At 39.5% G+C, this 25,298-nt stretch overlaps 1 protein-coding gene across 4 annotated transcripts in view; it reads right to left on the bottom strand.

Annotated features, from left to right (window-relative positions):
• The window catches only part of LOC121269894 (proteasome activator complex subunit 4-like), a 193,605-nt gene that overhangs the window by 153,949 nt on the left and 14,358 nt on the right, over window positions 1-25,298 (bottom strand). For 3 of the 4 annotated variants that reach the window (XR_005941442.1, XM_041174993.1, XM_041175015.1), the window contains exons 2-5: window positions 16,583-16,723; window positions 8,287-8,403; window positions 3,735-3,794; window positions 2,658-2,702 (exon numbers count right to left, since the gene is read on the bottom strand). Coding sequence is in view for 3 of the 4 variants with exons in the window: in XM_041174993.1 (XP_041030927.1) it covers window positions 2,658-2,702; window positions 3,735-3,794; window positions 8,287-8,403; window positions 16,583-16,723 (363 nt within the window). In the remaining variant the exon portion in view is untranslated. The remainder of the gene's footprint in view (window positions 1-2,657; window positions 2,703-3,734; window positions 3,795-8,286; window positions 8,404-16,582; window positions 16,724-25,298) is intronic. The other variant, XM_041175001.1, reaches the window with a different exon arrangement.

Genomic DNA, 25,298 nt, shown 5'->3' with positions numbered 1-25,298 from the left:
AAGGCGCGGCCACCGATGGTGGAGCAATTAAAAATCAGGGATGTTCAAGAAGAAGCGAGAATTAGATGAGCATATGTATCTTGGAGGGTTGTGGAGTTGGACACGATTACAAAGACAGATAGGGGTGAAGCTATGGAGAGATTTGAAAACAAGGTTTAGAATTTTAAAATCAATAGGTTGCTTGACTGGGAGCCAATGTAGGTCAACAAACACAGCACGAGAGGTAAATAGGAGATGATGTGAGCCTGACACAAGCAGCAGAGTTTTGTATGGCTCAACTTTATGGAGAGTAGAATGTGAGACACTGGCCAGGAGTGCATCGAATGGTCAAGTCTTCAAGTAACAAATGCATGAATGGGTTTCAGCAGCAGGTGAGCTCAGGCAGGGAAGGAGTTAGACGATATTACAAAGGTGAAAGAGGTGGCTGTAGGATGGCACAAATATCTGGTCAGAAGGTCATTATGACACCGAGGCTGCAAACAGTCTGGTCCGGTCTCAGGCAGTTACCAGGGAGAAAGATGGAGTTGGTAGCTAAGGGATGAAGTTTGCAGCATGGACCAAAGACAATGGCTTCAGTCCTCCCAATGTTTAATTGGATGAAATTTACGCTCATCATGTTTTGGTCATCAGGCTAGCAATCTGATAACTTAACAGCAGTGGAGAAGTCTAGAGACTTAAGAGATGAGGAAGAGCTAGGTGTCATCAGCACATGTGACAATTAATGTGCTTCTGATGATGTCATCATGGGGCAGCATGTAGAGAAGAAATTGGTGGTGGTGGTGGTGGTGGTTGTGGGGGGGGGGGGGGGTGCATGTTGCAATGCCGAGGGTAGATCCTGTGGGGAAAATCAGAAGTAATGGTGTGGGAACGAAAAGGGAAGTTTCAATCAGATAAGGGTAGAACCAGGTGAAAGCAGCCCATTTAATGGAACAAAAGCAGAGGCGCATTGGAGGAGAATGGTGTGGTCAACCTTGTCAAAGGTAGCACACAGGTTGAGAAGGATAATGAGAAATAGTTTACCTTTGTCACAATGGGAGGTCATTTGTGACTTTGTTGAGAGCCATTTCAGTACTGTGGCTGGAGCAGAAACCTGACTGGAAGAATTGAAACTTGGTTTCCGGAAAGATATGCATAGATTTGGGAGGCTACAACATGTTCAAGGACTTGAGAGTAAAAGGAGCTTGCAAGGACAGGAGGCAAAAAGGCCTGTTTTTTTTAGGAGAGGGACAATGACAGTAGCTTTAAAGGAGAGGGGGACAATGCCTATAGAGAGAGAAATGTTAACAATTTCAGCTAACTTGGGGTTCAGGAAGCAAAGTTGGGTGGTTAGCAGTTTAGTAGGAATTGGTTGAAGGACCAGGAGGTGGGTATCATGGGCAAGGTAAGCTCAGAGAGCGTATGAAGGGAGATGGGAGAGAAAGATGCTAGTTCAGGGCTAGGTCTTTAGTTAAATGACAAAGTAGTCCATGAGCTCCTCACACTTACTGATGGAGCTGAGGGTGAAGGACACAAAGGGCTTTGCAGTAGAGAAAAGCCACTGGGGGATTATCCCTGCATTCTAGGATCATCCTGGAGTGCAATGAGAAATTTTAGCATACAGAAGCAGGATATGCTAGCGCTTCATGTGGTACAACCAGATCTGGTGCATTGTAAGACAGATGTCAGTGCTGAATGTGTTAGAAATGTTTTCCTCTCAGTCTATTTTGACTGATTTAATCAGTACTTTGGAACCTACTGCATGTACGTATAATTTGAAAAGTTAGACTGATCATTACAAGTAAAACTCGCCACTTGTGTAGATCTTACTCCATATTACTTTCCAAACTTCATATAAAGCCAGGTAATGCATCCATGCACACCTTGGAATATTCCCTTTATTAAAAGAAACAGCAGCAACCATCTTAAAAAAATAAATCTTCACATAGGGCAACATTCTGGCATGCCTCAGAAAATTCTTTGAGAAAACATTTTTTAGAAGCTGGTATATTGACAACTTATTTATTATACATAACTTCTACTGTACAAACACTGAATAAGCATATTTGGCAATGCCAGTCATCACTGCTTAAATTACATTTGTCAGCAAGTTTGTATACAACATAAAATGAGAAAACATATGTTCTGATTGATTTGAGTCCTACCCACCATCCTATTTAATGTGGTAGCTCCTGATCCCACCTTTCAATTGATTTGGGCTTCTGTTGCACTTTCCAAATGACTGGAATGTTTGATGATAGCACTTTCTAATCCCAGTAAAGAAAGTCAAGTTTTTTGTGAAATCGATGGAAAGATGATGGTTTACCAAGTATTGAAGCATTAACCTATTGCAATTAGGCTATCATGGGGCTGCAATAACTACTGATTTCTCTTATAGCTTGGTTGCTCTTCTTATAAACCATTCCCTCCCATCTCCACCAATGCTTGCTGAAACCATCCTTTAAGTACTGTTCATCTATTCTTATAAATCAGACTAAACCCAACTATCTTGTCAGAAATTCAAATTTAAAATTTCTAAATATTATAAATCTTCTTTAACTGCTGATACTTATAGTAAAAGCTCAGTTGGATGGTAGAAATGCAAACAGCAAGGGAATAAATCAAAACACATCAAGACTTACAATACATTGAAATATTACGATAAGAAAATCTGCACTTACGGTCGACAGCACTTCACCAGTGTCTTCAACACATTTTCTACGGAACTTAAAAGAGAAAGAGAATTAGTAACACTTCAATCAGGAGCAACATTAAAAAAAGTTCATCAGTAGAGGTGCTCTAGTGTTGCATGTGAAGTCTGAAACAATTAGACATCAGTTACTACTTGCACGACTGCATCCTACTACTGCACCCATTACTTTCACACAAAGCTAATCAATAAGATTAACACTTCACCATCTTTCAGCATTCACTGTATTTTTCAACTCTATTTAAGAATGCAAAGGAAGCTGGAACTCAAACTGGCAAGGATTTACATGTTATACACTCGATTTGTATTTCTTTCTGGTTTATTTTACAAAGCCATTTCCCACTTGGTTTCATCTTTTGATGTTAAGAACCACAAAATGTCAGTATAATTGTCACAAAAAAACTGTCAGAACAGAGGAGTGAATGGAGTAAATTTCTTCTTACACTTTTCTAAATGCAGGATTAAACTAAGTAGATTTTACTCACAGTTACAAATCTCAAACAAGGGCAAAGTGCATATAAATTACTCCATAAATTTCATATCAAAACACCTTGAACATTACAGCTATATATAATTGGATTTTAATTCATTTATTCTACTTCACACATGAAATCTCATTTGAATAATAAACATCCTTATGCAATTTTCCAACAATGGCCTTCAATATAAAATGAATCCATCAATAAAATCACACATGATTGTAAATAGAATATGCAAAGAGAATGTTGTACTTTATTCCTGCTACATGTAACTGAATATTTTAATCTATGCAAGACACTTATAAAAGTTCTTCTTAGCAGTACTCCACTATGTTATTAGTGATGCACAGAAGGCATTTATGCAAATGACAGCCCCAAACCATCTCAAAGGGAAATTTAAATGCAGTGCGACATTCTCAATAGTGGCGTAATGTTATCGCTTTGTTTTTAATTAAATAATGCACAAGAAAAGATGCATTTTTAGTAAAAATGTTACATCTGTGTGATAAGCACCACATTTAAAAAAACATGCATTATTGATCGGGCAAACATATAAACATCTTCCTTACCACCTATGCAAAACACTAAGCACACACGATTTAGGGGAAGAGAAGCCTTGTCGAAACGAACTGAATAATAAAGAGAAATAGGTCAAACAGGGCACAGAAATCAATGAATTAGCAAACACTGGTGTATTAATGCTCAACAAGAGCACATGACAGTCTGAGATTTAAGTGGTGCTCACACAACTAAAGTTACTTGTCATCTCAGGTTTATGTATTTTTGAAAGTACATATGAGATGAACAGTAAATGAAAACACAATATTCCAACAGCACCATTGAGAATACATCGCACTGCACATCAGTAGCAGCAATTTTGTCTGAATATTTGCACCCATCAAGGGAAAAAACTGGGGCTTTTCTTAAAAGATTGTGATTAAAGTTTATCTGCATGATCAGTGCACCTTCAGATAGTTCAATCATTGCCAAATGAAACTGATCAAGGAAAGTACAGAAGTTCAAAGTAATATTAAACACATATAAGCAATCTCAATTAATTAAGAAATTACTTCAACATTCAACAAGAATGCTTTAATAGGTTTGATTTAACAGCCATTAAAGAGAGTTGGTTGCAAAGTGACCAAGATTGGGAACTAAATATTCTGGGATACTTTTAGAAGACAGGGACAAAACGGAAAAGGAGGGGTTAGCCCTGATAATAAAGGATGGGATAAAGACAATAGAGAAAAACAATCTTAACTCAGAAAAACAACAAGAATAAGTTTGGGTCGAACTAAGAAAAAGCAAGGACAGAAATTTTTTGATGTGATTGCTTATAGGCCCCCTAATAGCAGTTATAGTGTCGGCAGAGTATTTATCCGGAAATCAGTGGCACATGTAATGAGGGTAATACAGTAACCATGGAAGGCTTTAATCTTCATATAGCCTGGGGAAACAAAATCTATAGGAATATTGTGGAGGTAGTGTTCATGGAACATGTACAAGATAGTTTTCTAGATCAGAATATTGAAGAACCAACTAGATCTAGTATTGTGAAATAACCTCAAAGCAAATGGGCCTCTAGGGAAGAATGACAAGAGTATGAAAGAATTTTACACTGAGTTTGAAAGTGATTTACTTAAGTCCAAAGCTAAGATCTTAAATCTAAACAAAACAACCTGTGTAGATATGAGAGGCGAGTTGGGTAAGTTAGGTTGGGAAATAACACTGGAAGACATGACAGCAGCATTTCAAGAATTAATATACATTTGCAACAAATATACGTTCCTTTAAGGTATATAAAGCTTGCAGAAAAGTGGTCCAACTATGGTTGACAAGAGGAGTTAAAGATAGCATTAGATCAAAGGAAGAGGTTTATAACATTGCCAAACAGTATTAAGCATTGGGATTGGGAAGATTTTAGAATTCAGCAAGAGGACCAAGAAATTGAAATGGAAAGAGAAAACAGAATGAGAGTAGATCAACTAAAGACATAGGGCAGAAATTTTTGCTCAGCAGGAGGACACGTGCCCAACCCATTTGAGCGTGAAGTGACACGCGTTGACATCTGCCGAGCACGATGTCAATGCGCTGTCACGTGATAGTTCAGTTGGCAGGTGCGCACCAAAGCTGGCAGCACGCCCGCTGTCAATTAAGAGGCTTAAGGGCATTAAGTAATCAATTAAATTAAAATTTTCACTGCCTGTCCAACCCAATGGTTGGCGGGCAGACGAAAAGGCCAAGCGGCCTTTACATTTTTTTGGAAACCTCATCTATGAGCAGGATGAGGTTTCCAAAGGCAAATACAAATAAAATAAAAACTTTAATTTTTTATTAATAACATGTACTTGCTCGTGTGACAGAGTCACAAGAGGGGACATGTTTTATAACATTTTTATTTTCTTTTTAACTTTTTATATACCTCTTCATCTCCCTGAGGCAGCTCCGTGCCTCAGTGAGATCATGCAGTGCTCACTTGCTCAAAGTTCGCGCTTGGCCGGCACGCACTTTCCTCCCACACAAGCTGCGCTCAGCGCTGCCACTCGTGTTTTACACTGGGTGGACCTTAATTGGCCTGCCAACGTGAAATCGTGGTACTGTGCCGATCAAGGGCAGCAGTCAGCTTCTCAACTGCCCCCACCCGCCAAGGCAAAATTCTGCGCATAAAAACAGATTGCAAACATTTCTATCAGTATGTATATTGGAAGAGATTATTGAAAGTAAATGTGGGACATCTGAGGCAAAGACAGATGAAATTGTAATGGGAATAAGGAAATGCAGAGATATTAAAATATCTGTATTTGTCTTCACAGTAGGAGACAAAAAAGCATTCTGGAAATAATGGGAAACCAAGGGCCTATCATGATTGAGGAACTTAAGGAATTCATGATAAGCAAAGAAATAATACTAGAGAAATTAATGGGATAAAGTGGTGACAAATCCCCTGGACCCAACAACCCATATCCTAAGGTTTCAAAAGAGGTAGCTGCAGAGATAACAAACGAACTGGTTTTAATCTTCTAGAATTCCTTAGGATTAGAGAACCATTTCCAAGGATTGGAAGATAGCAAATGTTAGCCTGCTATTTAAGAAAGGTGAAAAAGAGAAATGGGGAACAATAGGACAGTTAGCCTAATATCAGTAGAAGGCAAAATGCTAGAATCGATTATTAGAGACGTGGTAACACAGCATTTAGAAAATCATGATATTGTTATGGCAAGGTGGTGTTTAATTTAAACAGCCCTGATTTCTCCTCTCGCCACCCATGAATAAACAGAAAGGTGTTTGGATTTCCTTCTCCCTTGTAAGCAGTGGCAGATTTCCCAACCCCTCAGTTTTGGTGTGATTTAATTTTCTATTAATAACCCCATAGCAAACTCAAGATAGGATGAACTCAAAGGGTTAGTTTATTTGCACACACTCAAAACATGGGAGGAGGGTTGCAACCTAGCCCCCTTTGCACTCATTCAATAAAAGAGGGATAGAGAACAGCAAGATTTACAGGACAAAGACCATTGTGAAAATAATTATTGTTTTGCATGGGTCCACAGTGAGAAGCAAAGTCCAATGAGGTATTCTTTCATATAGGTCGGCAGGCTGAAAACTAATGCTGTATAATTCATATTTCCAGTAGAGTTGACTTCCACAATGAGATTGGACGCGGAGATTAATCCTTCTTTTGGCGATGGTACAGAAGTTCCAGTAGAAACAGTGTAGATGGGGCCAGGTATTCATTCTGGCCAGAGCCCCTTGTCTGTGAGGCTGCTTGTAGGTGGTAAAATGGCAGACTGAGCTTTGCAGTACAACAAGGCAATATAACTGGATCCACCAGGTGGAGGTTCATGCCACATGACTGCTACCTCTTCACAGTGGCTTTGACAAAGGGTGTGTATCCCCCACCTGGGTTCCCGAGATGGTTAAATGTTCCAACCATTAAGAATTGAAAGGAAGGTTGCAGGGCCCCTTGTCCTAGCAAACGAATAGGCTCAGGTTGGCCAACCTGGGTTAGGAAATACAGATGGCCTTTGTATAGTTCTCTTTGAATTTGGTCTGTGCAACCCACAATGGGTCGCTAGTGTCTCTTCAGAGATAACGAGCTGTAAGTTTCTTCGAAACTGCCAGAAAGCTCCATTTGAGGGTCACAGATAGACATAGCATCAGCCATTTTAAAAGGTCTTTGTCTAATTTTTAAAATTTTAGAAATAGCCATGAGCATCTCTATATCATAAAAAATCTATTTCATAAAAATATAGTGTGAGATATTAGTGTCCTCACATTATAATTAAGCAGAGTCAACACAGATTCATGAAAGCGAAATCTGCTTTTTTTGAGGATATAATTTGTAAGATGGATAAGGGTGAAGTAGTGGACGTAGAGTATTTGGATTTTCAAAAAGCATTCAATAAGGTACCATACAAGAGGTCATTACACAAAATTGGGACTTATGGGATTGGGGTTAATATTTTAGCATGGATTGAGGATTTATTAATGGACAGAAAACAAAGAATAGGAACAAACTGGACATATTCTGGTTAGCATGCTGTAACTAGTGAGGTATCACAAGGATCAGTACTTGACTCAACTATTTACAATCTTATTAATAACTTAAATGAGGGGGTTGAATTTAACATGCTCAAGTTTGCTGATGGCACAAAATCAATGTGAAATAAGTGGTGATGAGGATACAAAGAAGCTGCAGAGGGATATAGACGGGATGGACAAGTGGGCAGGAAATGGCAGATGGAATACAATACTGCAAAGTGTGACAGTGTTCGCTTTGGTAGGAAAAATAAAAACGCAGAACAATTTCTAAATGGTGAGAGACTGGGAAATAGTTGCATTCAAAGGGACTTCAGTGGCCTTGTACATGAAGCACAAAAAGTTAATATGCAAGTACAGCAAGCACTCAGGAGGGAAAATGGTATGTTAGCTATGTTACAAACAAATTGGAATTGACGAGGGAAGAAGTATTATGGCATACAGGGAACTGGTGAGGCCTCACCTAGAAATGCTCCTGAGCAATGGGGAGCAAAATAACAGAAAGGAAAATGCCTTACCAGAAATTAATACTGCAAAATGCTAATTCAATAATAATTCAGCAACACAAAAAAATCTACTTACTTTGGAAACCAATTCAGTCCAAGATGCTCTGTCTTCGAGTACAAAATTCTCTCCATCGTTTCATACAATGGTCTCCACGGCAACTGCAAATCTTCCCTTGATAAGAGTTCTTTTTTTCTAAGTGAAAACAAAAATTAAAAAATGTAATTTACAAGCACACAGGAAAGATTACAAGGCATTTGTCTAACTGAAGGGCTCAAATTACATCATAAGTCACAAAGCAAACTTGAATTTTATAATCAGTTAGTCCCCAAATTATGTACTTATTTTTATATATTAGCAACTGATTTCCCATAACACTATTCATGGCAAGAACAACCATTTTTAATCTTTCCTTTATTTGCCTTGTGATTTTAAAATTTCTTTGCTATCTTGCATTTTCCTTATTTATCATCTTTCCTTTAGCTCATTTCAGCCTACCTATTGCTTTATTTGTAAACACGTTTTTGTAAAACAATTGATCTGTTGCATCTTTTATTTTACCTCTCTTTTTGCCTTCTTTTGGACTCTCATGTTGGCCTTATTTCTAAATCCACGTTCACTTCAGAATATTACCTCTTACCATCTATACCTTGGTTTCTTTAGCTGTCTATTTTATTTGTTTTTATTTTTAAAAATTCAGAATGTGCATCATGTGGATGGTGACTAAAGGTGGTTTTAATCATGCCTGCCAATGGCATTGAAATTAAAATGAGAGACTAAAACAACTGGAGAAAGAAATATTAAGTTACGTGATGAAAAGAAAAAAAGGGGAATGGGCTGTTAAAGATTGTATATCTGCTGAGAGTATGGTCCGAGGCCCTGTAGGTAGCAATCATAAGGGAACTAAGACTGGTAACAAGAGAAAAATTCAATCTGCAGGCAAAAGATAGGAAAATATTAGCTCATCCATCAGATCTGCCCCATCCAAACATGCTGTAACCTTTATGCATCAAATGCACCCCCAGCAGCAAGTGACAAAAAAAAAAGCTTTAGGACAATCCAGGAAAAAACCTCTGGAAAATTCTTCTATCTCTGAACACAATCCAGCGAGTTCCAGAAGACTATAATAGCTGTTATCACTAGCTCCAGTTAATGCACCTACAGAGTTGGATTAGTAGGTGGTCAAAGCCACTCTAGGCAAATCTTATGAAGGAAATTAATTTGGTTTGGGCCAGGAGGGGTAAGGAGGGGAAGCTGTGAAATGATGTGGGGCAAGGGTGGGGAGTTGGGGGTGGAGGTGGTGTGTAGGTAGTCTATACTTTAACTTCATCCCTACTTTGGTTTTAGAATCCTTAATACTCTTGCCTGACAAATAGTTATCAATTTCAATTTTAGAATTTTCAATTGCTCTGGTCTGAATGGCTTTTTTTTTGGGTTGGGGGGGCGGTGGAGAAAGAGTTCCAGATTTCCGCTACTCATTCTGTAAAGCAATTCTTTCTGCATAGCAATTCTTTCTGACATTACTACTAAACAGCCTAGCTCTAATGTTAAATTTATGCACCTTCGTTCTGGACTCTACCACAAAAGGAAATATCTTCTTGCAATCTGCACTATCAAATCCTTTAATTATGCTACACACTTCAATTAGGGCTGAAAGGTGACAGGTGAAGTAACTGAGCAGATGGTCTCTATTTTTGAGCCTGCAAAATCATCTTATTTGGTAATGGAGGTAAGGAACAGCCCAAAAAGGTTTGGGGTATATGGGAAGGCAGTGGTCTGAAAAAGTGCTGTGCATGTAAAAAAAAGAATTTGCCATCTTTTTTACCCTCAACATAATCCTGAAATAGTGGGAGGATTTGGATGATGAGTGGAATGGGCAATATTGCTTTAGTGTTACCTTGATCTAGCTGTGAACAACCAGTCCACAATTTAAAAGGTGTGACTGTGCAAAATGTATCATAAACAGTTGATTAGGAGGCAGTAAGGGACTTGGAGACAAGTACATCAAAAGCCAAAGGAAGGGAGCTGTTAAACAGGTCAAGTATAACAGTCATAGGGATGCAAGTGAGGCCAAAGAAGAACTAGAAATTTGAAAAGTTGGGAAGAACTTCTTCCAGGTGGTGGTGATTGTGGAGACCTATACACAAAACTTTTAGATATCATGCGTTTTAAAGGAATTGGTTGCTGCAATTGTTAGAACATTATCTTCTACTTGAAGAATCTGAATCTTCATCTAGACCAGGTATATAAGAATGAAATTAAAGTTGCGCATTTAAGAAAAATGTGAATCAAATATCAAACCAAAATGTGAATCTGATTTTAAATACTATTAAAAAGTCATAGTTGGAACAACTTTACATCGTACCAAAATAATACAATATAATAAAATCCAAATAAGTGCCTTTGCATTTGTTGAATTAAAATCTCTTCAAAAACCTGCTGTAAAGGTCTCCCAACAGAGATGTCATAGTAATGTTGCAATGCAGACAGTTGAGTGAAAAAAAGGTTACTCATTATGTGCTATAATTCACACTCTGCACAAGACATTTAACAAATGTGTAGACAGAATGTTCTTGGAATGCCTGAATAACAAAGGAATCATTGATGAGATTTTCAGAAACATAAATTTAAGCATATCCCAAGAAATCTACAACACGGAGAACTGTTCCTTTTTTTAACCGAACATAAACTAAGAAGCAATGCTTATCAGCTGATCATGGAACATCACCATTGGGGAAACATGAAGCAGCTTGTCACCAAGCTGGGAACTGAAAGAATTATCAAATGAGAGAGAAAGGCATTCTAGATGATATGATTTAAAATATATATACACCTTTTAAAATCTGACACGGCAATCACTGGGGTCTCAAATTTAATTTATTTGTCATCAAATCTATAGCCCCTTGGCACTTATTATTGCTGGCCTACTCCAGCCCCTAATTCGGATGTTCTTATGGCTCAGATACCAAAGATGGATGAACTGGGCAAAATATCCCATGCTCTAATTTCTCACAATTTGGATCTTACCACTTTAACCCATATTCTCCAACTGATACAAACCAGGAAAAAATGCATTTAAAAAAAATTACTGTTTTGTTAGATGGTGTAACTTGCAAATTTTTTTATAATATAATAAAAAGCTATAACAAAAAGCTCCATGTGTTTACACTGAAAGGATCTTGTTTCAAATTGCACATAAGAACTTATCACCATCAGTTCCATTAATTATTTGAATTATAATAAAACTGGAAGATATAAGTCGGCTTATTTCAAGCAATCAATTTAGGCCCTGCTAATCTACTGGGCTTGAAACAAAGCATTGTAAACTAGGAGAAATCAGGGCAGGCAGGTGTCTTTACACGCAGATGTTACTTTTCTTCTCTGTCCTGCAAACACAAGGTGAAAGCCAAACATTGCAACTAGTCTGAGGGAGAAGCATACCAAATTCAAAACACAATTCATAGCTGCACCAAACTTTCTTTTTGGACTAATTCAGATACTTAGTAAAGCACCTCAACAGTTAAAAGGAAAAGAAACAATAGAACTTATTTTTTCTTTAAAAGGTTATGATAAAATACCATTTCTACATCGTTCAAGCATTGAAAATTGCAAAGCACATTACTTGGTGCAGGAAAAAAAGTCGACATCAAGGAGGAGGAAAAAACTGAAGCAAAATAGTGAAGGGAAGCAGGACACACAAAGACAAGTGCTCTTAAGTTAATACAGACAAAGGAGTGAAAAAATTCAGGAAGTTCTAGAGACTTAAGACCTAGAAGGTTTGGCAGGGCCAGATAGACCAATGTCAGAGGAATGAAAGGTGTATGTAGGGATGTACTGCTGGAGGAGACCAGAGAGTTAAGACATATTAAGGACACGAATTTGAGGGCAAGGAAGAAGTTCCTGAAGTTAGCTTGCTTGGCATGGGGTGCCAAGAGAGTTTGGCAAGCATGGCAGTGATGTGAGTGTATGACTAAATGTGAAGTAAGCCATGACACTTAAGTGAGATTTTATTTATGAAAATTGCCAAGAAAAGCTTTAAATGGAGTCTCAAGACAATTAAGATGTGCAAACTGACAACTTTCAAACGAGATGGCGAAGGTGGGCAACGTCACGGAGATACAAGAAGCCAATCTTGGTAATATAATGGATGTGGAGACAGGAACTTAGTTAGAACAACTAAGATTCTGCGCCTCCAGAACTAGGTGACAGTCACGGAGTTTGACGGAGTTGAAATCATTGGCGCACGGGTATTGGTAAAATTAAAATGGGTGGCTTCTATTTTGCCAACACTTAACTTGGAAAAATTACAGACAATTGTGTCTTAATGGGATGAAAGAGGAAGAGCAACAAAGCAGATGTTAATGTGTTTCTTTATTTCATCCCTTGGTAAAAGATGGAGGGACATGGGAACAAAGATGAAATTCCAAGTAAAATCTGGGTTGATTGACCATACAGCTGGATATAGTGATTTTATTGCGGCAGATATGAGCCGAATCAGAAGAGAGCAGTGCCATGGAACTAGACTGCCAAAGAGAAACAATGAAGGAGGAAGGAGTATTCAATGGTGTCAAAGGAAGTGAACAGGTTCAGCAGATGGAGGGACAACCCATGGTCATTGTCTCACAGGAGTGCAATTTGTGTCTCACCAACACGTGGGTGGGAGGGAAGCAAGACTGAAGACTCAACAGCAGAGGGCAGACTTCTCAATATTGAATAGCTATGATGGGAGGGGATCAGGGCAGTAAAAACAAAATTCTGCGGATACTGGATATCTGAAGTTAAAACAGAAAAGGCTGGAAAAACTCAGCAGGCCTAGTAGTATCTGTGGAGAGAGAAACAGGGTTAACATTCTGAGTCCGTATGGTTCTTCTTGAGAGCTTTGAAGACATGTCAGATCCCAGGATGGCACATGGTTCGATAGATCCTAACTTTTATTTTTTTTGTTTAGAAACATGGAGGGCAGCTACTGACAGTCACAGCGTCTGATGAACTTTTAACAAAAGAATAAAACATTTATTAAACAAGAAAAGATGAACTATATTAGACTACTCCTTCACCCACATCTATACCTTTACAGATATATACAGATGCGTAAGGATTACATAAGTTATGAAATCTATCTTTTGTTCTCATGTTCACAATAAATATACAGTCCACGTAAACCAATAGATGACTTGTGGTCAGCCACCCCATACTCTGAAACCAAGTGACAAATGTCACCCAAAGCAGATGTTACGGATTTCTCATCAACATTCCCCAGATGACTGCCACACTGTGAGCCAATCAGTCTCACTGAACTCCATCTTTCTCCCAAGGGTTTCCAATCTCAACACTCAAAAGTACTCACCTTGGAATCTTCTCCCAAAAGGCACTTTCACTTGGAAGGGGTTGAACTCTCCCTCTGATGTTCTCCTTCCCTGGATCTCTACATGCATTCAGGTTTCACCCTGCACATGCACTCTCAGGTATTTGGCTGTGCCAAGCAGGCCACCACTTCTTCACAGGCCCATAGTAAGGAGTCACCCATCTTTGGCTGTTTCCTCAGATCTTCTGGCTTCTCGCAAGCCCATTTTGCCTTGACTTTGTTCCCTGCAGTTTTCTCTCTTTAATTCCGAGCTTTTCTTTTGCTCCTAACTTTAACTTCACTGAACAGGATCTGTTCCTGATTCCTTTCCTCGTCCTTTGACTTAATGTCATCTTGGGGCGTTTTCCTGCACCACTCCCTGGTGTTGGGACTTTCTTCTTTGCTCTTTGGAACCTGCTTCCTGCAGTTCCCTCTCCTGTGTCTAGCTTCTCCTGGCACCTGCTTCCAACTGCCCTAAAACTGCTTTCTGTTTCTCCCCATACCTCTGTGGACCCCCTGTTGCTAGGCAACAGCACAGTTTTTCCTAATTTGTTTTAACTTTTCTAAAACACTTGCAGGCTCATAAAACCTCATTAAAATGCAGGTACACAAACAGGGCTCCACCTCAGAGTGAAAACTATAAATGAAACTAGACCCCAGGTTTCACCCTTTTAACCCAAAAATATTTTAAAAATTAAACTTAAAGTTATAGCTTATTCCTAGCACACACAAATACAAATATAACTTATTAAAACTCTCTCTAGTTCCTAACAATATTTTTTCTCCACAATGAGAATAGGTCTGTTTTAAGGTGGGACAAAGGAAGATCCTGGTTGGAGGATATGGCTGGTGACAGGGAGAAGATCTTTGAGCAGTAAATGGTTTGGCTCTGGGAAGGGTGGCAATACAGGTTAAATTGGTTAAACTAAATATGTTGGTAGACACATATAAGCCTTTAAGCTCTGTCCTATTAGAGGCTACACTGATGGTTGTTATATAAAGTAGAATGGTGGGGAAGGTGGTTGAGGGAAGAGAAGGGAGATTTTATGGGAATAATTGGCAAATTTGCAGGTGAAAATACTGCAGAATAGATCAAAGGAGAAGTCAATGTAGTGGGTGTAAGGCCAGAAGACAGGGATGGTAAAGCTTGAGAGCTGTTTGCGAGGTAGTTTCATTTCCCCGGAATCAGGAAGGAACAACGGAGAGGTTTTAAGTGGGCATGGGCTGTGAAGAAGGAAGGGGAAGTAATCTAAGAAAGCCTGATCAATCAGACATTGGAGATCTGGAGCATTGAAGGGGTGATTGTGTGTATGTGTTTTGGAAAAAATGATGTCAATGTTAAATATGGGACAGGAGAACATAGGATTGTGAAATGAGTGCCATTCTATCGTTCTAGTGACATAGACAAAGAATATGGTGGAATGTGAACTCTTGGATCAGACGGATGGGGTCACCATCATAAGCCAGGTTTCAGTCAGGCCAGGATGTTAAAATATATAGAATTATATATACCTGAAATATATATCTGCACTTGCGTTTATAGTGCGAGTTCCCTGCCCTTCCATTTGCTTCATTTCAACATGTATTTCTGTTCCAGTTCTTCTCATGTGTATATCTAACTTATTTTTGAAAGCATCTATGCTTTTTGCCTCAGCCACTTCCTGTTGTCGTAAGTTCCATGTTCTGACCACAAAGTAAATAAATTGCTCTTTATTTCCCTATTGCATTTATTATAGAATCATAGAGACTTACAGCACAGAAGAAGGTCTTTCAGCACATCATGCTTTGCTGGTTCTCTGACAAAGCAGTTGTGTTTTCAACCATAGCCCCACTTCTTGTCCATAACCCTTTCAGTTCTGGATTTCAAGTGCCTGTTCTACCTCCCCTTTAAAATTATTTATGGAATCGGCTTCCATGGACTTTTCAGGTGGGGTGTTCCAGATTCTGACTTTCCTCACTAGATCTGTTCACAATTATTTTATATCTATGACCTGTAATTATCAACTCACGCACCAGAGGCAAAGGTTTTTCTTCATCTACTCTATCAAAACCTCTCATCTTATAAATCTCTGTTAGTTTACCTCTGCTTGATCCAAGAGCTCACGTTCCACCTTATTCTTGTCCATGTCACTAGAACGATAGAGTGGCACTCGTTTCACAACCCTATATTCCCCCAACCCATATTCGCCATCCACATCATTTTTCCCCAACCACATACACAATCACCCCTTCAACCCTCCAGATCTCCCAGTGTCTTTATGATTGATCAGACTTTCTTAGATTATTTCCCCTTCTTAACCTTTCCAATTCCAAGAACATTCATAACTTTCCAAGCTCTGCTCATAACTGAAGTCCCGCATCCCCGATAAAATCATGATAAACCTCCCCTCTACCCTTTCTAAAACCTTTACATCTTTTTTGAAGTGTCATGTCCAGAACGATCTACAATACTCCAGCTGTGGCCTATCCAGTGGTCACAAAATTCTTGTAGAATCTCTGTGCTTTAATATTCTCTGCCCATTTATCAACCCAAGTAACCCATGTGCTTTTTTAAAACCACATTTAAGAATCTGTGTATGTGGATCCCAAGGTCTCTCTGCTCATCATTATTTTGGTGTCATTTAGAGTATATGATCTTTCCATATTAGTCCACCCAAATTCATAACTTCTTACTTCTCCACACGGAATTCCATGCTTCTGCCCATTTAACCACCTTGGCAATGTCCTCTTGAAGTCTACAAATATGCTCTTCACCATCTACTCCATTTCCAAATTTTGTACTATCTATAAACTTTATGGTGCTGCTCCCAACACCCAAGTCTAGATAGATAAAATTGAAAAACATAACGGACCCAAAACCGTCTCTTGGGAAATACCAAAATCATCCCCTTGTCTGAAAAATGTCCATCCACCACCACCTTCCCACTAAAATACACTTCATGATGATGATGTTTATAGCTTAAGTGTACTTGTTAATGGTCAGTAATGTCTGGTAGTAGCACATCTTTTAGGAATTCAATCTGAACTTACTTGAGTAAACTTATTAACAATCGTGTGAATCCTTGCATCATGCTGATCTCAAGCTTAGGCATGACAACTAATTCATACAGCAGCTTAACAAATAGAACATGATCTTCTTTGCTGAATTTTCTTCCATATAGTCGGATATACCTGGAAAATAAAATATAAATTTGATAAATGGTCTGCATCAATTACCTTGGAAATTTCAAAATAAATACTAGGGAGTCATCACAATTTTGTAAGTGATACAATGTCATGGACTCAACGTTCGGAAAGAATTAACAATCTTGTTCAGAGCCTGGACAGCTGAAGGCACTGCCACCAACGGTAGGGCAATAAAAATCAGGGATGTGCAAGAGATTATAACTGGAGGAGCGCAAGAATCTCAGAGGGTTGTCCGGCTAGAGAACAGTTGTAGGACTGGAGGAGGATAGGGAGAGGTGAGGCCATGAAAGGATTCAAACACACAGATGAGAACTTATATTTATATAGCACCTTTTAACATAATAAAATATCCCAAAGCGCTTCACAGGGTCATTATAAAACAAAAGTCACAGGAGATGATATTAAGTCAGATGAGCGAAAGCTTGATCAAAGAGGTAGGTTTTAATGAGTGTTTTAAAGGATCAAAGAGAGGTAGAGAGATGGAGAGGTGTAAGGAAGGTGTTCCAGAGCTTAGGGTCTCTGCAACTGAAAGCAAGGCCACCAAAGAGGGAGCAATTATAATTGGGGATGCTCAGGAGGCCAAAATTAGAGGACCACAGTTATTTTGGTGGGTTGGGGGGCTTTAGATTACAGAGAAAGGGACGGGCAAGGCCTTGGAGAGGTGTGAAAACACTTCGAATTTTAAGATTGAGACATTGCCAGACCAGGAACCAATGTAGGTCAGTGAACACATGGGCGATGGGTGAATTAGATTTTGTGCAAGCTGGGATACAGTGAATATGGGTTCAAGTTTATGTAGGATGGAAGGTAGGAGATTGACCAGGCGAGCAGTGGAATAGTTCAGTCCGGCAGTAGCAAAGGTTTGGATGAGGGTTTGAGCAGCAGATATTACAGAGGTGGAAGACAGCAGTCCTGGTAATGGTAAGAGCAGGGGATTGGAAGCTGGGCTCAGGATCAAATAGGATGCCAAGGTTGCGAATAGTCTGGTTCAGTCTCAGATAGTGGCCGGGGAGAGGGATGAAGCTGATGGCTAGGGAACCAACTTTGTGGTGGAAACTGAAGGCAATAGTTTTGATTTCCCAACATTTAACTGGTCAAATCAGAGGCAGTGGAGAAGTTGAGAGGTGGATGTGGGGTAGAACCTGATACAAGTGGAATCTGACATTATATTTTCAGATGATGTTGCCAAGGCAGCACATAGATAATAAATAGCAGGCAGCCAGGATTAGGTCCTTGGGAGCTCAAAGCTAGAAGTGCGAGAGCGAAATGAGAAGCCATTGCAGGAGATTTTCTAGCTACCATTGCACAGATGGGATTGGAATTAGGTGAGGTCACTCCTACCCACTTTAAAATAGTAGCAGAGCGTTGTCAAAAACTGTAGACAGATTGAGAAGGGTGAAGAAGGATAGTTAACAATGGTCACAGTTACACAGGATATCATTAAACACTTTGATAAGGCCATTGCTGCAGCAGGATCAGAGACCTGATTTGAGGGGTTCAAGCATGGAGTTTTGGGAATGATTGAACAGGCTGGGACTCTTCTCCAGGAAATAGGAACAGTGAGAGGTGACCCGATAGAAGTCTTTACCATTATGATAGGGTTTGATGGGGTAGACACAGAAGATGTCTGGTGAGCAAGACCAGAATGACAGGCTATCAATATTAGAAAATCACTAATAAATCTAACGAGGAATTCAGGAATAGCTTTTTTGATCAGAGAGTGGTAAGAACTCCAGAGGAATATTAGAGGCAAACGGTTGGATCCATTTAAAAGGGAAACTAAATAAACACCTGATGGAGAAAGGAATACAAGAATAAGCCAATGGGCAAAAGCACATGTGCAGCATAAACACCAACATGGATCTGTTGGGCCAAATGACCTGTTTCTGTGCTGGAATACTGTTATGATGTGGCAGGTGATGTGTGCCACGTGGACCAAATCCACAAGGGAAACTTGGGCACGTTGTCACAACAGTTTTGCAATTTGTATTTATTGTGAGAATATTTGTGCACTGAACTTGGAAGTAATGAGTCCATTAACACCTTTAGAGATTTTGAAGACTGCATTAAAACGTTTATTAACAAAAAAGATTTCAAGTATACACATTAAGATTACAATTGCTTAATAATATAACAAATCTCAAAATTCCTACTTAATCTGACTCCCATCTATACCCCCTCTTTAAGGCAACAGTCCAAAATAGATTTTAAATTTAAAAAGGCAAGCCAGCAAGTTTACCACAGCACCCACTTGACAGTGAAATTCCAAAGATTTTCCTCCACTTTTGGTTACTGGGCCCAGCAGATTTCTGCAAAAGTGGCTGGAGGCTCCCCCAAGACTGTTTTACAAGGTCCTTTTAGATCTCACATGGTCCACAAACATAACCTTCCATCCTTCTTGATACATGTTTCTCTTTCTTTAATCTGTAAATTCCACTGTTCTATATGTCTTTGGAAATTTATTTTTCCCATAATATAAAAATCTTTCATGTTGCCAATATGGTCAGTAGCTTTGGGAAAAATAAAGATACTGCTTGTCCTTGCTTACCTTGTTAAGTTGTAAACATCCTATCATCCCTCTGAAACCCAAACAACCCCTTCGCTTATCTAAAAATGCACATTTCCTTCATGCCATACATGCTAAGCCCCCATGTTGCTCATTAGCATTTCAAATGCTTTTTACCCCAAATGTCTTTTGATAATTTCAAATTTGCAGTCTGACTCTAATTCAATTAACTCACAGACAGAACCATATACACACATACTCACGCTCACAAACCTACTTTACAAAAGAACCACAATAATATTATGAAAAATATGATAGTTTCATGACAATACAATGTGATACCATGAATTTTGGGGGGGGGGGGGGGGGGGGGGCAACAACGTATTAACCAATTAAGTATTTCCCTATGCAATTACTAAAAAAGAAAATTACTTTTTCATTGGTGGTTTGTGCTTAGCAAACCGAATAATTCATGCTCAGTTTATTCCAAGTTATCCCTGTACTCTCAGCATCCTGATTTTTTCATACCTACTCGTTAACAAAATTTGGACTAAAAAATAGTAAAGTCACACACATACACACACACAAGTAAGCGATGTATGCAAAAAAAATCCAGGACTGGAAGACAGTCACGGAAAATTAAGTGACTGATTATAGCACATGATGCTACTGATATCCACTTCCCATCCCATGACTAGGAAATGCCTGAAATGTTTCCCTCTCTCCCCTTGCAGGTCACATGCTACTACATTTTTCTGGAACCAAAAGATGATATGAACTAGAAGCAGGCAAGATTAAGCCAGGTTTTTCCTCAATACCTCACCACTGCATATATTCACTTGTGTTGCTCTAAAAAAAAGGCATGTAAATTCAAGCATTATATTTTATTATTTTTCATCTGGATCATCACAGAATTGTTACAGTGTAGGAGGCCGCCATTTGGCCCATCGTGTTTGTGCCAGTTCTCTGGGCATTTTAACTTAATGCCAATCTCCTGCCTTTTCCCTGTAACCCTGCACATTGTTTCTATTTAAATAATCATCCAATGCTCTCTTGAATGCCTCAATGGAACCTGCTTCCACCAGACTTCCAGGCAGTGCATTCCAAACCCTAACTACTTGCCGTGTGAAAAAGTTCTTTTCTCACCTCGCCTTTGCTTATTTTGCAACACTTCAAAACTGTGCCCTCTGGTTCCTAATCCATTTTCGAGCAGGAACAGTTTCTCCCTATCTCCTCTGTCCAGATCCCTCGTAATTTTGAAAACTTCGATCAAGTCTCCTCTTAGCCTTCTCCTCTCCAAGAAAAACAGTCCCAATTGTCAAAGGTTGCCCTGAATTCCTTTGTTAATTCATTATAGTAGTTTGTTTCCCACAGAAAAATGTAAAAAAGCTTCTCCCTTTGTAAATCATACTTATATGGAACTGTATTATTTTAGTTTACTACAGTGGTTGCCATACCCTTCAATGCTATTCCCCCGAAAAACTTTCCTCCATTGTACTAAAATTACACCAATAAAGCCATTTCTTCGCCCTTTCATTCATTTGTTCTCACCATAGCTTTAGTGTGGCCATTGGCATGTCTTGTTTCTTCTCTGGGTTTCCTCAAGCCTCCCTCAGTCCACATCTCAGTGCTATCCTATCCACCCATCCAATTTTTCTTCTTCCTCTTTTGTTTTTATCCTCAATTTCTCCTGCAATTGTTGCCAGGACAAGGCTGTTGAGCCTTCGTTTCCAATGTCCATACACGGCTATCTTTCTCTCTCTCTAATTGTACTGAGCAACCGTTTTGATTCCTGAACTTCTATGGTGATCTAACCCATTCATTTGGGTTTTTGTTCATCCAGATGATTCTGAGCACCTTCTGCCTTACCCACATTTCAAAATCTGTTATCCTCCTCTCATCCTCCTGAGCTCAACTCTCACATCTGTATAGTGTAACACTAGTGACTATACTAGACTTATTTTTCAGTTTCAGGCTGATACTTTTGGACTTCCAGGCACTACTTAAATCACTGGTCACACCTCGTCATAGCTAAACTAACCTGGATTTTACTCTTGGATGTAACTTTGGCACTCAACATTGAGCCAAGGTACTTAAATTTGTCCAATGCCTCTAACTCGTTGCTTCCAATCTTGACTTTTCCATTGCCATTTAGAGCCATATTGTTGTTGGTCTTTGCCTCAGTTATGTTCAGTCCAAAAGACTCACTGTGTCTTTTGACTAGGCCTGCCCTGGTCTCTAGCTCTTCCTTTGTTCTGGATATGAGCGTGGTATCATCTGCATAATCTGAGATTCCATATGCTATGACCCCCTTTGATACAGCCGCATCTCTCTGGTAAATCTTCCTGCACCATCCTCATTATCTTCTCTCCCACAGCATTAAACAGCCTGGGTGGTTGAAGATACCCCTGCCTGACTCCCTTCTCTAATTGGAATTACAAAATGATGACCCCTGAAGCATTTCTGCATAGATTTTGTATTAGGCACAAAGGATGTTTGGATACACCAAAATCCATAAGGGTCCTCCACATAGCATTATGCTGTATAGTGTTGAAAGCTTTGGCATAGTCTATGAATATGAGCCAAAACTGGGCTTCCTGCTTATGTTCACATTCTTCCAAGAGATTTCTCAGCATAAGCATAACTCTTTACAAGTCTAAAACTGTTACTTTTATGCTACTTTATTTTAAAGAGCTAGGCAGATTGTATTAAATGTCTATGTGCACATATTATATAAATACATATATATATTTGTGTACGTATATGAAATATATATATATATATATATATGTATATATATATTTTTACACACACACACAGAAAGAAGGTAGGTTTGGATTTATATAGCATCTTTCACAACCTCAGGGCTTCCCAAAGTACATCATCAACTGTAAAGTGTTAAGTTGTAGTTACTGTTGTAATGTAAAAATGCCAGCAAATTGTACACAACAAGCTCTCACAAACAGCAACGTAATAAAGAGCAGATAGTTTTTAAAGTGATGTTGATTAAAGGATAACTATGAACTATAAACCTATAAAATTCCAACAGGCTTGGCCTAAATAGCCAAGTGGTTATGGTACTGGGTTTGTAACCCCAAGATCAAGAGTTCAAATCTCACAATGGCAAACTATGAAACAATGTAACTTCATCTGAAAAGGAACAGATGGAAATGTGTTTGTACTCGAAAGAGTTATAAAATTCCAACAGGGCTAGACAGGATAGATGATGGTGGGGAAGTCCAGAACCAGGGGTCACAGTCTGAGGAGGCGGGGTGGACCATTTAGGACTGAGATGAGGAGAAATTTCTTCACGCAGAGAGTGGTGAGCCTGTGGAATTCGCTACTACAGAAAGTAGTTGAGGCCAAAACATTGTATGTTTTCAAGAAAGAGTTAGATATAGCTCTTGGGGCGAAAAGGATCAAAGGATATGAGGAGAAAGCGGGTGCAGGCTCTTGACCTGGATAATCAGCCATGATCATGATGAATGGCACAGGAGGCTCGAAGGGCTGAATGGCCTACTCCTGCTCCTATTTTCTGTGTTTCTACATAACTAGTGGCCAGGATACTAGGAATAACTCTTGCATCTCTTCTTCAAAATAGTACCATGAGATCTTTTATGTACTCGAGAGGACAGATGGGGCCTTGAACCTATGCCACGCTCTCTCCAAGGCAAAAAATTCATTCCTAAAACATGGTACCTATATCAGCTCACAGTACTCCAGGTGTCGTCTACCCAAGGCTTTGTAGAGCTGAAACATGACTTCCACCCACTTGCATTCTATTCCTTTAGATATATTTTGTCACAAACATATACCTTGTGTCAGCATACATTTCCTGTCAACTTCCTATAATACAAATTCCTATACCAGTGGTTACCAAACTGTTGGGTGTGGAAACAATGAATGGGATTGCGAGCTCCCACCTTCGAAACTGCACATCTCCGAAAGTGCCAAGGTCCAGGAGGAGTCCAGCCCTGCCTTTGACCTGCTCATTTCTTGGTCTCTCTCTTCCTCCAAACCATGGGCTCCTGCTCATGGCCACATGACTGAATTTTCTGTCACTGGGGGATATGGAGAGCTTGGCTGAAACCTCAGTGGCCAGTAACTGTCGTATATTATGTTCTATGCCTGTTCAGAAGCATTTCACTTTCCTCAAAGACCAGCCCTACCGTAAACCTGGCAGCAATGCCTCCACTGCAGAGCTGTGGCCTGTCTGAGGCCAACTCCATCACCCTGGCATTGTGGTACAACTTGGACTCCAACATTAGCCATCTCAAGCAGCATTTTTGCTGCTTCTTGGCCAAGGTCATTGAGCTGGAGTGGCTCAGATGAAGTAATGGACTGGTGAGTATGTAAAATAAAAACATTTTTACAAATTACTTTAAAAACACAGATTTTCAAATTTATATGGTGTAGCATATGTTGAATTTTAGTAATTATACACAATATTAATATGCTGCTTTATTGCTGTTTTATTTTTGTTGGCATCTGGGGTCGCATTCATTTTCAAATGTTAAAATAGGGTCACATTGGAAAATAGTTTGGCAAGCGCTGTCCTATACACACTTTTATAATAGGAATTGCCTATGAAAACCTGCAATGCAGTACAGGTGCTGCAATACCCTTACAGACTGGAAAGTATATTTATAGTGTGGCAAGTTTAAGGCAATTTCTACTTTAAATGTTTACATATGAATTTATTATGGAAAGAAGAAAATAAGAACAGAATATATGACTGTAAATAATTACATCTGCATCTGTCAACAGCCTGGGGGGCTACCATTGACCAGAAACTGAACTGGACTAGCCATATAAATACTGTGGCTACAAAAGCAGGTCAGAGGCTCGGATTGCTGCTGCGACTAACTCACCTCCTGACTCCCCAAAGCCCATTCACCATCTACAAGGCACAAGTCAAGTGTGATGGAATACTCTCCACTTGCCTGGATGAGTGCAGCTCCTACAACACTCAAGAAGCTCAACACCATCCAGGGCAAAGCATCCCGCTTGATTGGCACCCATTCCACAAAAATTCACTCCCTCCACCACCGACAAACAGTGGCAGCAGTGTGTACCATCTACAAGACGCAGAGCAAAAACTCACCAAGGCTCCTTTGACAGCACCTTCCAAACCCATGACCACTACCATCCAGAAGGACAAGGGCAGCAGACACATGAGAACACCATCACTTGGAAGTTCCCCTCCAAGCCACTCACCATACTGACTTGGAACTATATTGCCGTTCCTTCACTGTCACTGGGTCAAACTCCTGGAACTTCCTCCCTAACAGCACTGTGGGTGTACCTACATGACATGGACTGCAGCTGTTCAAGAAGGCAGCTCACCAACATCTTCTCAAGGGAAATAAGTGCTGGCCTAGCCAGTGACGCCCACATACCATGAATGAATATAAACAAACAATAAAATTACTAAATGTCAATTCTTTTCAACAAGGAGGAAAGAAAGTTTGCATTTGTATTGTGCCTTTCATGACCCAAGGACATCTGTAAGCACTTTACAAGCAGTGAAGGGTTTCTCAAGTGTAGTCATTGTTGAAATCTAGGGAAATGTAGCAATTTGCACACAGCAAGTTTCCAAAAACAGCACTGAGTTAATAATCAGATAATGTGCTTTAAGTGATATTGATTAAGGGATATACATTTGCCAGGATACCAGAAATAAGCCCCCTGCTCTTCTTCAAAATAGTGCTACAAGATCTTTAACATAAACCTGAGAGGGCAGAAAGGATGTCAGTTTATCATCTCAACTGAAAGACATCACCTCCAACAGTGCAGTACTACTCTAGTACTGCATTAGAGTGTCGGTCTAGTCTCTGGAGTGGAATTTAAACCCATCACCTTCTGAATCAGAGGCCAGGGTGCCACCCAACGAGCCACAATTGGTGCTGTCCCCATTGAAGGATGCACAGGTATGAAAACTTCCACAATTTAGTGACATTTCATCACTCTGCAATCTGTAGCAAAAAATATTTGTTTTTGGTATCTTTATTTTTGTGATGACACTTTTGAGTGTGCAAGGAGCTTTGTTAAGGT

Source organism: Carcharodon carcharias, chromosome 2 (genome assembly GCF_017639515.1).
Source record: "Carcharodon carcharias isolate sCarCar2 chromosome 2, sCarCar2.pri, whole genome shotgun sequence".
Taxonomy (NCBI): Eukaryota; Metazoa; Chordata; class Chondrichthyes; order Lamniformes; family Lamnidae; genus Carcharodon; species Carcharodon carcharias.
This window is presented reverse-complemented; position numbering and strand designations above follow the sequence as displayed.